Below are 16,694 nucleotides of genomic sequence, written 5' to 3'. Positions count from 1 at the left end.
ATTATTGTTTTCAGGTGTTTCAGCCACACTAACAGGTAGATTAATTCAAGCACATAGCCATGCAAGCTCCATGCTGTCAGTAGAACGGGTCATACTGATGAGCTCAGTGACTTTCAACATGGTGCTGTCATAATATACCACCTTTGCCACAAGTCAGTTGGTGAAATTTGTGTCCTGATAGATCTGCCCCTCTCAAGCATCTAGGAGCAAAAATATCTCAGACACAAAGCAGCAGGCCCAGTATGTAGTGCTTAGCCTCTGCTGCATCACTCACTTCACAGTTCCAACCTGCTTCTGGAAACAACATCAGTACTGTCATAGTCAGATCTGCCGGAGTCGTTAGCCACACTCTGTAAATGTTTACATTCCCTGTTTATGTACAAACGGATAGAATAAAACTAATTCCATCTCTATGCTTTCTTTCCGAGTATATAATCACCCACATGTCCGGCTGGACACTGAAGGACGACCGACAGCTGAGCCCTCCTGCTACCCACTTCAGACCAGCTGCCCATGCCCCAGCTGCCACCACCTGCCTGATATTCTCATGGACTCCTAGTTATTCCTAATACCAATATTACTGCTATTAATATTAGTTCCTCCCAAGGTTTCTTCCTCAGTTCTGAGGGAGTTTTTCCTTGCCACTGTTGCCCTTGGCTTGCCCACCGGGGGGTTTCTGTACATTCATACAGTCCTGTTGAAACTTTGTCTTTTCCGAAATTCTGTAAAGCTGCTTTGTGACCACATCCGTTGTAAAAAGCGCTATACAAATAAATTTGATTTGATTTGATACTGTGAAGAACTGTACGTATGGAGTTTTATGAAAAATGGTTTCCATGGCTGAGCAGCTTAACACAAGCCTAAAACCGCTATGGGCAATGCCAACAATGCCACTGGACTCTGAAGCAGAGGCTCATGCTTCACTCTCTGGCAGTCTGACAAATCTGAGTTTAGTGGATGCTACCTACTGGAATGCCTAGTGCTGTCAGTACGGTGTTTCATGGATTAGAGACAATAGACTGGTGCTGTATTTCAGAGTTTAGCCTCGACCATTTATTGCAGTGAAGGGTTTCCTTACTGCTACAGCTTACAAAGGCATTTAGGACAACTATATGCTGCCAACTTTGCAGGAACAGTGTGGGGAGCACCCTTTCCTGTTTCAGGATAACTGTACAGATATGTTTTGACAAGTTTGTTGGGGAAGAACTCAGTGGCCTGCACAGAGCCCTGACCAAACATTCTCTTTTTACCCACTGGGCACAAATTGCTCCAGACACGCTCCAAAGTGTTGTGAAAAACCTTCCCAGAGGATCTGTAAATTAAATTAAAAAATTTAATTAAGTGACCCTTATTGGTCTCACAATAGGGAAATTTCATCTCCGCATTTAAGCCATCCGTGAAGTGACACATCACATACACACTAGTTAGCACACACACACACACTAGAGGGCAGTGACCAGCCCTATTTGCAGCACCCAGGGAGCTTCCAGCCCACAACTGTCCACCACGCCCATATGAGTACAGTGAGATGTCCACTTTTGGAATAAAGTGTATGTGTATATATATATTTATATTATATATTATATATATTTTGGGGCTATATATAAAAATAACATCAACGATTAAATAAATAATGCTTGTTAGTGTATGATACGAAAGACCTCCATTAATGTTTGTATTCCTTAAACCATGGCGTTTTTAAATAGCTAAGTGGTATTTCATCACTTTTAGTCAGCTGTTGACTTCCAGCCAATAGTCCAGACGTCTGAGCTAATTATTTAGCTGGAGCAGGGGTGGGACACTGCGGTTCGGACTGGATTTCACAGGAAAGCAGATCTCCAGAACCAGAATCTGGTGAACGGTGAACTAAAATAAGAAACAGCAGGTGTTGGGGACATTGTGGCGCCATTACTTTTGTCTTAACCCCCTCTCTACATCCCCCGCCGCCTCCCCCCCCTCCCCCTCCCCCCCTCAAAAAACGGAACAGCGCATCGCCGTAACAGCCGGCAGCCGCAGTGAAGCAGCACAGGGGGTTAGTATCACTGCAGCAAGGACAACCGACCCTGAAGACAAAATGCGATTGATTTGGCAGTATTTTCTCCTTCTCTCCGCGTTTCTTCTGTCTGTGCTGTGTTCGAGGGAGGTTCCGAGACTAACCCTGCGGCAAGGTGAGACTGGCTTTAGGGAGGTCGAGCATCGCCTGAGTAGTTTTCACTGTTCTGAATTAGGCTAATTCTGAATAGGTTAAGTAGCTTCGTGCTGCTAGCACAGATGAAAACAGGACTACGTATTATTTAAAAGCAGATTAACTGTTCGGGAGCTTGCTCTGATAGGCTTAAAGATAGTAGTCCTGTTTTCATCCGTACCAGAGCTAACCGCTTGTAAGCGGAGCTAATCATTTTATTGACTTTTATTGTGGCGCAGGTACTTCAGACCACCGGCTTCCCTACCAAAGAAATTTTAACCACTCCGTCTTCTTCCTTCATGAAGAAACCCAGACCCTGTTCATTGGAGGATTAAATTGTGTATTACAAGTCAATTTAAACGACAGCCATGTTTTGGAGGTAATTATTTGATTAATGATGATGATAATGATGATTAAAGTCTCTGCTTGTCGAACAAAATGAGCTAAAAATCAGACAGACGTTTGTTTGTTTTAGTCGTGTACACAACATATCAGTACATAATAAGATGTGCTGTTGAGGAGTCATCTGAAGGTAAAGTACAAGCCTTTAAGAAGGCTTTTATAAATCAGATAAAACATGTAAAAGCATCTTTTTTTTCCCCAAATGTCTAAAACTTGGCACAAACAAATTTTCCAGTTTTGACAGAGTTTAAATGTCTTTTTTTAATTGAATACATCTAAAACAGCACATAACACTTAACAGGTGTCCACAACTCTTCCTGGTATTTTTCTGAAGGTTATTTCATTTTCCCACAGTAGTGCTTTTCTTAGTTACCTTGGCTCAGTTCAGGCGCTGAACTCAGTGATGATGTACTGACACCCACATCAGTTGAACAGTTATATAACTGTTGTGCTGCTGTTGGGTGTTACAGGATGTGTATGAAACAAAAGTTGCGTACATTACTGTTTAAAAGTTGGAATCACTGTTTTAATTAATATAAAATCATTTTGGCTGCAGATACTTGTATACAATGACTCTTATGAATACTTATCAAACAATTTCTTGTACAGTATTGTAGTGCATTCAAGAAAATTCTCAGGTTGATTCTGGCTTGTTGTTCTTCTGCTGTTATTCTCTGGGTTTATTCAGACAAAGACCCTTAATGTGAAGGCAGGACTAGTCCATTGTCTGTGTTTGTGCATTAGGATAGAAGGAACTGGATGTCAGCGGGACCTCAGAAGCAAGAGAGTGTGGATGTGAGCTTAGTGTAGAGCAAACTGTTAGCCTAAAGCCTTGCTTATTATAAGGCATGGCTGTAGCTGATCACAGCCATTTAATAAAGCATGATAACTTGTGCTACAGTATATTATCATTTCACAAATATTTGATGTATATGTTGAATAAAATATTTTTAAATACCTTCTGGCATCAGTCTTATAGTATTTTTACACTCGCACAATTGCAATTCTAGCAAAAAAAGGCACTATAAGTGATTCCAAACTTTTGAACTGTAGTGTACTAGTCTATGCATTACAAACAGAGCAATGCAGAAACTTGAAGCAAATGTGCTTTGAAACATGCCAGATATTAATTATTTGTTGTTATTGTTGTAGAACATCACTCTGATAGCTGACAGAGATCAAAGTTGTGATAAGGTATGTATGTAAACTGATTTCTTCCCTTTGATCATTTCTATATATTCCATATCATGAAGAGAGAAGGACTCTATAATGAGTATAGAGTATATGAGTATTATTCACTCATAATGTGCACTTGTGGGGCACCAATTGAGTGTACATTTCTCTGAATTTCAGTGTTCTTGTGAATATGCAGTCACTGTAATTGAGGAATTCCAGGACAGCATTTTGGTTTGTGGTACAAATGGAGAGCATCCAAAGTGTTGGAAGCTGGTAAGTTAAAACAGATTTGTCCTACATGTATAATTCATCTACATTCTTCAGTTGTCAAAACTAAATTCCTCTCTGTTCTCTGAAACAACTTTCTGTCCCGGTAGCACCCCAGGGATAGCAATCACTCCAGTGAGATAGAGGAATATATGGATGGCACCGGCATCTCTCCTCACACATCTTCACAGAACTCTGTATCTCTTGCAGTAGGTATGTGAGACTTCAGACAACTTAAAGCTCTGGCTAAAAACTGTCAATATGTCAAAATAAATGGCGCTTGAAGGCTATAGTGCAACAAAACCCTTCATACTCAGTTAGCAAGGACTTAGAAGTGACAAATGATTTATTTTTTTTTTTTATGAGGTTGCCATCCATTCTAAAAGTTTCACATGGTAGCTTATTCTCATTTTACAGGTGTCAGACATATAACTTCAAATCAATCATCTGCTTATAAGTGACGCAGAAGAGCAGTGTGTATATCATGCAGCAAATCGTCTGAAAAAAATCTCCATGTGTCAGTATTTCATGATGAATGTATCAAGAGAAATAGTCTAAAATTGCTAGGAAAAAAATCTTGTTACATCAACTTGCATTAAAAGACAAAGTGTTTTCCTTCTTCTTTAAAGTTGCTATTTGGGAGATTTTTTAGTTTAACAGCAAAACAGGGTCATAAATAGGCTGTTTTTGAAATGAGCTGGTTGCTGTGATAGCAGGGGTACGACTAGATACAGAGCTAGTAATTTCTACACCTAGGTAAAGTTTTCGTGTCTTCGTCTGAACTCTGTGGTACACCGCCACCCCCTCCCTGCCCGTCACTTGCGCATCTGGAATAGGTTGAAATTGATAGGGCACTCAAAGGTATTGGTTGTACTTTGCTTGTTGATTTCTTTGGCCAACTCTTAACTGACTTACTGCTGAGTTGTAAGAATCCAGTAAGGGGTGGTGGGCAGAAACATAGCAAATGACTGTGCAGAAAAACAAATGAAAGCTGAGTAGAACAGTCCACCAGGACACCTTTAACATGTTTTAGCTCAAAAAGGCAGTATACAACTAAAACTGTATGACGCTTGGTTGTGCAGGAAGCAGGAGTGACAGTTGTAAAGCTTTAATGCAAATCCGACTCCGTGTTTTTCCTGGTAGGTAACTTCAACTCTGGCTTTAGCTCAGCCTGGCTGTGAACTGCATGCTGAGAAAAATGCAGACTGCACCTTAATTACCCACTGACTCGCCAGGACTGACCCTGAGCTCTGCAGCGGCCTTTGACCACACCCCCACTACCACAGTGACCGTCCAAAATTGTGCTTTGAAGCATTAAGGATCCTTCATTAAGAACAAAGACTGACCTTATAACCAGTGCCTACGGTGTGCAGATATTGTTTTCTAACAGTGATTTACTGTGTGCACTTGTTGTCCAAGATGGAGACCTTTATGCTGCAGCTCCCCTGTACAGGGAGGGAACCTCGCTACAGTTTCGCAGAAAAGTTGGCAGTCAAACCAGTGTGTGGATGTATGACTCTTGGATTATGGGTGGGTTAAAAAATAGCACCATACACACACGCATTAAGCATTACTCTGCTTGTGAGGTCTGAAATTGGCTAAATACATAATAAGATATTAAATATGTACCAGCACAAGGACCTCATACAACATTTAGCTATATTTCTGAAGACAGACAGTTACTGACCACCTATTTATTTTAGTCATGTTTCCTCTTTCTGCCTCATCTAAACAATTATGCAGCTCTTGTTTTTCCATGACTCATGTGTTTTCTAAGCTAGCAAAGCCACTTGTTTCTATTGCAATAGCCAAAGGTCGCCCATTGAAACAAATGATGATATTGAACATGCATTTGTTTTAATAAAGTAATTACTCACTCTAGCTCTGTTTTCCCCTTCCAGAACCAACCTTTATTTCTGCATTCTTGGCCAGGAGACCTGAGGATCCAATGCATGAGAAGATTTATGTCCTCTTTCGAGAGAAAAACTCAGACAGCAGCCCAGAGGCTGACCCTTGGATCTCGAGAGTGGCCAGAGTATGCAAGGTGCAGTATACCACTGTTAGATATGGAGCACAATTAAGTTGACAGTTACTGTTTTATTCTATTCTGCAGTAGAATGTGGTTGACAGGTTGGTCTAAGCAATAAACCTTAGTTTTTTGGGCCTTCTGTATGGCTGTGTTCATCATGGTACAGAGAAATAATCTGTCATCTTCCCAGAATATAGGGTCTTCGTTCGAACAGGTCTTAGGTTCTCATTTCTATGCTTATAAAAACAGATTAGCTTGTCATCACAATATCTTTTAAGCACACCATGAAAACATTTAAGATCACCCTGCATCAGCCCAAAGTATAATCTTTGCACTTCCAACTGAAAGGGATACTTCATCAGTTCATCATTCTTTTTACGTTTTCAGTCATTAACTAATTTAGCATTCGAGATGTGGTAAACGTTTTCACAAGACACCGGTAATTTAAATAGTCTTTGAAGTGGTTTGGAACACATCTGTCCTGACTTTGACTTGAACATTAGAACCTTGATCTTTGTTTTCACAGATGCTTAGTTCTCATTATTTGTCTCTGCAGGTCGATAAGGGAGGATCCAAGAGCTTCTTCCAGAATATATGGACATCCTTCCTGAAGGCACGTCTTGTGTGTGGGATTCCTGGCGAGTCTCTGTACTTTAACCGTCTGCAAGATGTCTTTGTACTGCATTCGAAAGATTGGAGAGACTCACAGGTCTATGCACTCTTCTCAAGCAGCTGGTAAAATTCCTTTCCACAGATATGTCGTAGACTATTAGCAGCTGTTCCTTTGAATGTTATCCCTCTTGGAAATGCTGTTGTCTCAGTATTGTTCCTGCACCCTCACTCCTGTTCTAGGCTCTTTAATGTCCTCCTCTGTACACTAAAATTATCTTACAAAAGAATTACTGAATACCTTCTGGGACACTAGCTGAACGTTTTGTTCTGTTTAACTGAGGCAAAAGCCTCCTAAAAATATTAATACTGCCCAAATAACAGTTTATTTCAGAAGTGTTAAGAATTCAGTAAAAATATGGTGTTCAGTAAAAATGTTATTTATGCCTAAATAATATGTAACAGTAGCTAATGGATTTGAACTTTGTAAATGTCGCAGTAAATCCAGCTAAGTCTGGCAGGTTACCAAGGCTGCTACAAAAGTATCTGTCAGATGTGGCCTTGTTAAAGGTACAAGGAAATAGACCCTCAGGCTTCTTCCTCTTTCAGACAATGGCACTCTTAAGTTGTTTACACAAAGACTGAAAGACCTTTGCTGATAACCAAGTTTCTTACACACATACACTGAAATCCTGAGAAGTTATCAGGTTGATTTAGATGGTTTTTATTTGTCATTTGCATTTATTCTTTGTTATTGATCAGGTACTTGTGTTAATGATGTGCATCTTATAACTTGTGCCACAGGAACTCCACAGCTGTTTGCAAATACTCCTTATTTGAGCTTGATGCCATTTTTGAGAATTCTACCTTTAAAGACTACGAAGAAGAGATTCCCAGTCCAAGGCCAGGAACTGTAAGGAACTGCTCATGCCTTTCTTTTCATCTTCTTTTTAGTCACTTTGAACAGTCATACTCACTACAATAGGGGTTAATACAGCGAGCTATAATAGGCCATGGGATATTTATGTATCAGTGGCAGTTCCGCTGTGCATTATACTCTAGACCTACATTTGATTCCTGACCCAAGCAAGCTCACTATGCTGCACCAATATCAGTCCTTGGGTAAGTCTCCTAATGCTACATTTGCCTGCCTCTGTAACATTAAGAAAGTGGGATAAGTGCCAAAATAGAATAGAATCAGATGAATCATTATATTCCAAATCATGCCCCAGATTGAGGCTACAATGTTTCTATACCTATTGAGCAGATTGTTTCTGTTTCTGTGTGTATTTCCTTCTTTGTCATATTCTTTTTCCACTCTGTGAATGGACAGCATCATTTATAAGTACAATTTAGGACTGGAAGCCTTAATATTGCCCATACATTCCGCAGTAAGAAACAGTATGGAGAAGTTGAGTGATGACAATGAGAACAGCTTAATTCAAGCACAGCCTCTGCATTCAGAACGATATTGCATCATGCCTGTTAATTTTTATCCAAATGATTTCCTCAATCTCATTTTACTTAGACATAGAGGTGGTCTTTTCTTTGGTTTATTTAAGGTTGTATTTGCTTTGTATAGGCCTTTGTATTTGCTGTGCAGTGGTGTTTCTGATCTAAGGGAATAATTTGAACCAGCTGTGGAAGTCAGAAAGTGCATAGCTTAAGTTAACGTTACAAACCACCATATCAACATCACCCACATGTTCACAACCAAGCACATTTTTGCAAAAATATTTTGAAGAAATACTAGTTTGTTCCTCATTCGATGTTGTCTAAAAACGATTGGAGCACAGTGTGGAAATTAGCTAAATTGAGGTTTTTGACAGACTGCCTTTTTTTTTTTTCCTTCTTTTTTTCTGTGGAAATCCGTGACGTGACCAGACAGGTCTGAGAGAGTTGACGTAAAATGTAGTATTTTTATCCACTAAAGGGAACTAACCATTGTTCTGTATTTTTTATTTTTTATTATTTATTTTTTTTAAGTGTGTGAAGGACAGTAGGTCTCTGCCCACGGCTACTATCAACGTCATTAAAAATCATCCAGAGATGACTGACTGGGTTCGTCCCATACAGAAAGACTCTCCTTTTTACATCAGCAACAACAATTACACCAGAATAGTAGTGGACAGAGTGCAGGCTGCAGATGAAAAAATGTACAATGTGCTGCTGCTTGCCACAGGTATGTGCTCTTGTATTAGCTCTACATGGTGTTGTTCCAATGTGTGAAAATAATGACTGGTCCAAAGCCAGGAAAGAGATTTAAAAGCTGCATGAGGATCCTAACAGCAGCAGTCTAAACTTTTAGCAAATTTCTTTAGAAAGAAATAGATTTCCTGCCTGTGATGGACAAATGGACAGTGCAGTATTCTAGTCCAGACAAAACAAACACAATTATACAAATACGACAGTTTCACGCTGTCAGCAATAGAGATAATGTCATGGACCTTAGAGATATTATGGCAATGGTGACATGCTGTTTTACATTGTTGAAACTGATGTTACTGTCAAAAACTTGTGATTCTTGAAAAGACTTCTCAGACAAGCAGACTAAATAAAGTAGTGCACATTTCCTCTCAGCCTCGTTTTAGATAACAAAAACTCCAATTACAGGAAGCTCTAAGACTTCTGACACACTGATTAGCATCAGCTATGCCAGGCATTACAAACTAGGAACCTTTCAGGCCAAATTGCTGCAGGCATTAGTGCTCACACTCATCTAATATGCTGCCATTCTGATTGCATAATTTGTTTTTAATTTGTTAATTACTATGCTGGTAAGTGGAGGCCTGCACAGATTAAATAACATATTGCCCAGAATCAACAAGACATTGTTTGATACTTGAATGTTGAAAGTATTCCGTGTAGTCATGACTACTTTTTAGAGCTAGTAACTACTCTAACACAGAGCCAGAGAGGGACCTGTCTGTTTTTAATATTTGCCATGAAAGTGCTTTCATGCCTGTGCAATGGGAAAATTAAAAATCCTTGGGGTGGTTTACATTAACTGATAACATAGTTGATTATATTTATTGATGGGGCAGGTCTGTCATCAGTGCACCTATTGCCCGTATAAAACCTCATCAGTTACAGCGAGAAATGTGTACTTATTTTGTATTATTCATGTTATTGGAGAACTTGGGTGAAAATTGTGATGTGAGAAACACAAGTATATTTAAGCATGGGTCATTGTAGACTTCCTGCCTTCCTGCATTAAATGAAAGACATATGACTCTACTCTGGCTAGATATTTTAGACCTTAGGCTTTCTTAACAGCTTTAGTCATCTGTATGTGTATGTTTGTTCTGTGCAGACTCTGGTATGATTCATAAGATTTTGGAGGATGGCTCCAAAGCATTCATCATTTCTGAAACACGCCTATGCAGCAGCTCCGCTTCAGTGCAGACTATGAAGCTTAACTCTGAAAAGGTACAGTTAATTTTGCACAGTCTCTATTTATTTTAAAATGAGATATTAAGGGGAAAAGAGAAGACATCTCAGTCATGACATTCTACAAAAACAGAAGAGAAGTCACATTTCTCACATTAGACACACAGTAAGTCATTGTGTGAACATTTCTGACATTTTGGCACAATGGCCCTATTTTTGGTTTTGCTGTTGCTGTGGTTTAACAGTTAACCTTGCCTCTGTAACCTTGCCTTGCCTTTGATAATTGATCTTTGTATTTTAGACTAAAGACAGATTAAAGCCTACAGTCTGGCCAAAATATATTTTGACATCAACATTTTTTTAGTGTCCACCACAGAATATTAAAGTTGAAATTAAATAATGAATTAAGGGTATTGACAACTAAAATTGGATGAAGGAGAAATTACAACCAGATAAGCACTGATGATAGCAAGAAGCTGAAATGTTTGCTCAGTTTGTGTCTAGCCTTTTGTATTCTATTTAATGGATATATACATTTTTTGCTAGATTTGTCTGACCTTTCAGCAGTGTGCGGCCATGCTTGATAGCTGAGTTGGTTTGCTTTGGATCATGAGCAGTTTCTTTCCTTCTTCATACTCTTCTCTTTCCCATCATTACTGTGTGGTCTCTTGGTTGTTGACTTTGACACATGTATGCCTACCTTCTGTTTTGATTTTTCCAACTGTTGTGAAGGGGTTCTTCTTCACCAGTCTTCTGTCATCCACCACAGTCGTTATCTGTGGGTTTTCTGTGCCTTTTGGTGCTTCGGAGCTCAGCATTGTTCTTTTTAAGAAAATTGACCACACACAAGTTTTTGCCATCTCTCTGATGAGTTTGTTTTTATTTTTCAGCCTAATGGTAGCTTTCTTAACTGGCATTGACAACATTTTGGACTTTATAATGAGAACTAACAGCAAGTTTACACTTGTCACACAACTCTAGAGCTTTGGTCTGCTTGGTTGTAAGTGAAATAACACTGACATACATCTGGGAATAATGCACACTTGGCCATCGAACACCTGAGTGGCTGATTATCCAATTATTTTTGAGCCCCTAAAAATGGGGGACTATGTATGAATATAGTTGCAATTCCTGCACAGTTCAAATGATTTTGATGTAAATGCTCTTAAATTAATTTTGAATGTCTGAGTTCATATTCACATAATTTTAACTACAATATGCTGTGATGGAGAATAACTTTGATGTCCATATACACTATATTGCCAAAAGTATTCACTCTTCTGACTTCACACACACGCACGCGCACAAACTTGAGTGACATCGCATTCTTAATCCATAGGGTTTAATATGATGTCGGGTGTAACAGCTTCATCTAATTCATCATTGGGTTGAAGTCAGGACTCACTTGACTGCAGGGCAAGTTCTTCCACACCAAACTCACTCATGCGTGTCTTTATGGACCTTGCTTTGTGCACTGGTGCGCAGTCATATTGGAACAGGAAGGGGCCATCTCCAAACTGTTCCTACAAAGTTGGGAGCATGAAATTGTCCAAAAGCAATGGGGCCAAGCCCCTGAAAAACAACCTCACACCATAATCCCCTCTCCACCAAGCTTTACACTTGGCACAATGCAGTCAGACAAGTACCATTCTCCTGGCAACCGCCAAACAGAGAAGGTCGCCAGACAGAGAAGTGTGATTAGTCACTCCAGAGAACACGTCTCCACTGCTCTAGAGTCCAGTGGTGGTGCTTTACACCACTGCATTTGATGCTTTGCATTGTGCTTGGTGATGTAAGGCTTGGATGCAACTGCTCGGCCATGGAAACCCATTTCATGAAGCTCTACGCATTGTTCTTAAGCTAATCTGAAGGCCACATGAAGTTTGGAGGTCTGTAGTGATTGACTCTGCAGAAAGATGGTGATGTCTGCGCACTATGCGCCTCAGCATACACTGACCCCGCTCTGTCATTTCTCAGTGGCCTACCACTTCGTGGCTGAGTTGCTGTTTTTCCCAATCGCTTCCACTTTATAATACCACTGGCGATTGACTGTGGAATATTTAGTTGCACAGGTGGCATCCTATCACTGTGCCATGCCGGAATTCACTGAGTTCCTGAGAGTGACCCATTCTTTCACAAATGTTTGTAGAAGCAGTCTGCATGCCTGGGTGCTTGGTTTTATACACCTGTGGCCATGGAAATGATTGGAACACCTGAATTCAATTATTTGGATGGATGAGTGAATATTTCTGGCAATATAGTGTATTGATGCACCTGACTGTGTTTAATGCAATCATTTATAGAAGTGTAATGGCATTAATTGTAAGAGGTGGTGTATTCACTGTAGTCATTGATGAACTCCCCAGAGAAAGCTGTTTGTTGGATACCCTGGGCAGATGTCTGTATTAGATCTGCAGAAGTGCCAAGACTACAATGCCTCCTGTCAGGACTGTGTTCTAGCACGTGACCCATACTGCGCATGGACTGAAAATGGCTGCACATCACAAACCAAGTAGGTTTTCTCAACTTTGTCAACACTAACATCTATCCTACACCTAAATCAGAATTCTAAAATGGTACTGTACTATTTTAATTGCAGAGGGGGGACTCAGAATATTGCCACTGGTGAAACACACATATGCCATAACAATGCAGGTATGATGTTGCATGTTTTCCTTTTAATAAATGTAGTACAACATGCTTCATTATTTTGGTTTCTATTATTTAAATTAAATTATTATTTTCCTCTCCAGGGCCAAATAAAGTCATGAGAATCAAGCGAGATGTATCGTCTTCATCACCTGTTCCTCTAAAAATAGAACACACTGTTCCCATGGGCTTCCCGTACTATCTTTCCTGCCCCATCGAGTCCCACCATGCTACCTACTACTGGATGCATGGAAATCATTACAGCCCTTGCCAGCAGACACTATCTGACTGCCTCTATCTTATACCAGCTGTCAGTGAAGCAGATTATGGAGAATACACTTGTGAGTCCAGAGAGCGTGACTACACCAAAAAGGTTAAAAAATACAATCTGCGGGATCCTGAGTTGCACACTAGAAGCAGTGCCTTGAAAATAACAGCACAGAAGGAATCGGTATTGACTGTATCGTCTGCAGTTCTGTTTATAGTGCATAATCTAATCTAGAGAGCAGTATCTTTTTCAAGCTTCCTTGTTTTGTGTTCATACCAGTAATTAACATTGTGCGTCAAAGCTTGGCAGAGAACTGTGGGTGTACGTGTAATAGGGCAGGACCCAGACGGGATTGTTAAACTGTGGGCCTGGGTGTGAGGTAGATTTCTAAAATGCATTGTGTTCTAAAGTTAAATGCACTCCCTTCAGTGAGGCACCATTTGCTGTAATGTGACGCACCTTGTTGTTTCATGGTTCTCAAGCTTGATTCTGAGAGCACTGGGTAAGCTAAATTACCAAGGGCTGATATTTAAAACAATATGAGGCAAAATATAAGCAATCACAACAACAGTTAAGTTTACTAGCCTTATTGACAATTTTCACACATCTGAGGTTTTATCAAACAAAATGAACATTACATAAAAAGCTAGCCTGAAATATGCTTCTCAAGATGGCACTCCAAGCAGACTACTGAAGATACTAGCAGGAAGAGGTAATGAGATGGCTTTGTGAAAAGAAAACGTTTCAGATTCAGTAAGGTTTTAAATGGTAAGAAAGAAACGCATGCTGAGAGAAATCCAAAAAGAAATTGGAAAAAAATCTGGCTTGAGTATGAGGTGAAGGAGGGCATGAAGCCGAAGTCCAAATTCCATGTAAGTGATCCGCTGTCCCATACAGTTTCATCATATGATTTTCAATCTGCTGAAAGTATTGAAGTTAGCTAGAAAGACTGAGAGTAAAGTTAGGTTGTTTGGAATGTGAGATGAGCTGGACAACGAATCAAAGGGATAGGTTGTAAATGGTATGTGCTATTTGCTTAATGCAGGGGTATCAAATCTTATTCATGAAGGACCGCAAGGTTTTTATTTTACCAAAGCAGGAGTGCACAAGATTGGTTGTGTAAAGACAAATTAATTAAACAATTAATTGGAATCAAGTGGAATCAGGTGTGTTGCTGCTTGTTTGAGTGAAAACCTGCAGCCACAACCATGTGGATAAAATTGGATACTCCCAGTTAGTGTGTTGGCACGTCTAGTAAGATTGTTTCCTAGTTGAAACTCCAATTTAAAGGAATGTCTTAAATACTAGGTAAGTAAATAACGTGTGGGTTTATGCTCATAGTTGAATCACTTTTTGTGAGTGATTATGTAGGGCCATGTAGGTCATTCAGGGTGTGTAGCCAGCAAGCAGAAGTTTCATTTTGTCAGTGACTAGTGTGGGAAATGAATCTTTTGTTCCTTTGTCATTTGCCAATGCTGTTATTGAAGCAAACAATGAGCCTGTGAAGAATTTGGTACTGTTGTATGTGCAATATTAGCACAGCAAGAAAGCTTGAAGGATTGGCCAAGAGTCAAAAGAACATCCTCAAGAATCTCTCCCATGGCTGTCTAACTGAATTATGTTTTGTAAGTGGCCTCGTTCACTTCGTTTCCTCATTTCACACTTCATAGACTTGATGAATCATACATTTTTATTTTTTCAGCAAATACCAGCAAAATCTTTATTTATTTCAGTTGTTTAAAGTGCATCATCACTGTCCAAAAAGGGACAAATCAATATCTATTTGATTTTTCTATTAGTATTTTTTTTCTTTGCCATTCTGTTTGTTTGAAAATTTTGTGTGAATATTTTGTGAAGATCAATAGAAATGCTCCAAAATGAATGAATACAACTTTAAATTTAGCATATATTTTATATTTTACATACATGCTTTTTTTGGACAGCAACAGCTGTGTCTGCGTGGTTTCTATGTTGTTTTAAAGAATTACATCAAAGCACACTTCTACACAGGAAGTGACTGAAAGGCGTTGTTGCAGTCATGTTCTCCGTGGGGAGTGAGGTCCAAAGGACAGGGACTCCATTTGACAGATGGAGCAGAAAGAACAGGGTGTGTGTGTGTGTGTGTGTGTGTGTGTGTGTGTGTGTGTGTGTGTTTTTTTTTTTTTTTTTTTTTTTTTTTTTTTTTTTTTTTTTTTTTTTTTTTTTTTTTTTTTTTACTTTCAAGATGTGTATATTTTTATATTATTTAAATTTGCTTGTTAACAGTTTATTTTAAAAAGCTGAAATGTATTTATTTAATGGTTATATGTTTAATGGTTAATATTTATGTATTGTCACAATGTATTATGTTTATGTAGCAGTATTTTCTTACTAAATGCACCCTATTCAAATGGCCCAATATAAATAAAATAATAGTTCTAGATCTTTGGTCTCAATGTTCAGTAATTAAAAACATAAATGATCATGTAAACAAGAATCTTTCAAAATCATGCACTTTATGTAAGCCTGTAAATAAATGACTTCAGAAACACTCCACTGCTGGGTTACTAGTTTCAACTCGTGTTAGTTGAGAAGATGTTATTCTGCCTGCGGTACAGGAACACATTGTCTTTAAATTTTTAAGCATGTTCCATTACGTAATGGAAAACGACTTTGTGAAGTGATCAATTATTAAAAGAGGATAAAGGCAGATACAATGATTAGGTTTCAAAAGAAACAAGCCTTTTTATTGTGACTAGTGTTTCCTGATCATTTTAACAGCAGTACACCCTACACCTTCATGTGTTTGTTGTAATTTTGAACAAATGGCTTTCTTTGCTCTGACACCTTCTGTTTAAAATGTATATCATAGTTTGACAATACTCCTTAGTGGGAGTCAGCTCTCTAGCCATTTTATACTTTTATGTCAGTATGTTTTGATGAGCTTTTGGGATGGTTCAGTTAATGATGACAAATGGGAACACATGGAGCAGACTGTAAAGAAGAAGCCGTAACGATGGCATAAAGTGTTCACTATTGGGCAGATGCAGAACTGATTCCTGCTTCTACCGTTTAATGCTGCATTTCCCTTACTGTAGCATGTTGTGCCAGGGGTTTCAATGTCTATTAGCATAAATAAAGGCTTAGTCACTATCTCCTGGTTAATCATGAATAAATCAGAATAGATAGTCAGATAAGGCCTTAAGGAAGGCTATGAGTAACCACATTCTACTGTGACCTTGCTCTAGCTACTGACGCATTGGATAACTGGAAACTGGTCACATCTTCCCAAGACTCCTTACACAGTTGTCACCTGAAAACAAGAACCTTGGAATAATAGCTGGGAGGAAATTCAAAATGATTCATCATAAACATCCCTAAGAGTTATTCAGTAAAATAGGCTTCAGTGTCATTGAAGCCATCTGCATGTTTCCTTTTTTACACATTCACACGCACGTTCACGTTATCTTAGTCTCTTATCATCCTGGGTTATGAAAGGTGCTGGTATCGATCTCGGCAGTCACTGGGCAGAAGGCAGGAAACACTCTAGAAAGAGCATGTTCACATTTCAGGGCACAAATTTAAAAACAACACATGGATACAACCCTTGTAAAAAGCTGTGGGTGTTTGGTAATGTCTAGATAGTGGTCATAAAATTGTGTTTTATATATTGTCTAATTCTGTTTTAAATGTTTTCTGGAAAGTTGTTTTCCCACACATGCCAGGTGAGATTACACTTT

At 39.1% G+C, this 16,694-nt stretch overlaps 1 protein-coding gene across 1 annotated transcript; it reads left to right on the top strand.

The window, feature by feature from the left end:
- Positions 1 to 1,978: 1,978 nt before the first annotated feature.
- sema7a (semaphorin 7A) lies at positions 1,979 to 15,122 on the top strand. Its single transcript, XM_017708370.2, has 14 exons — positions 1,979 to 2,168; positions 2,425 to 2,564; positions 3,740 to 3,781; positions 3,941 to 4,036; positions 4,141 to 4,243; positions 5,450 to 5,560; positions 5,932 to 6,074; positions 6,616 to 6,794; positions 7,473 to 7,581; positions 8,655 to 8,850; positions 9,982 to 10,097; positions 12,425 to 12,570; positions 12,658 to 12,713; positions 12,812 to 15,122. The coding sequence occupies exons 1-14, from the start codon at positions 2,075 to 2,077 to the stop codon at positions 13,207 to 13,209; spliced, it is 1,929 nt and encodes a 642-aa protein (XP_017563859.1). The 5' UTR covers positions 1,979 to 2,074; the 3' UTR covers positions 13,210 to 15,122.
- The last annotated feature ends 1,572 nt before the right edge of the window (positions 15,123 to 16,694 follow it).

The sequence above is a fragment of the Pygocentrus nattereri genome, chromosome 11, assembly GCF_015220715.1.
Source record: "Pygocentrus nattereri isolate fPygNat1 chromosome 11, fPygNat1.pri, whole genome shotgun sequence".
NCBI lineage: Eukaryota > Metazoa > Chordata > Actinopteri > Characiformes > Serrasalmidae > Pygocentrus > Pygocentrus nattereri.
The sequence above is the reverse complement of the archived record's forward strand: the minus strand, read 5'-3'. Positions and strand labels throughout refer to the sequence as shown.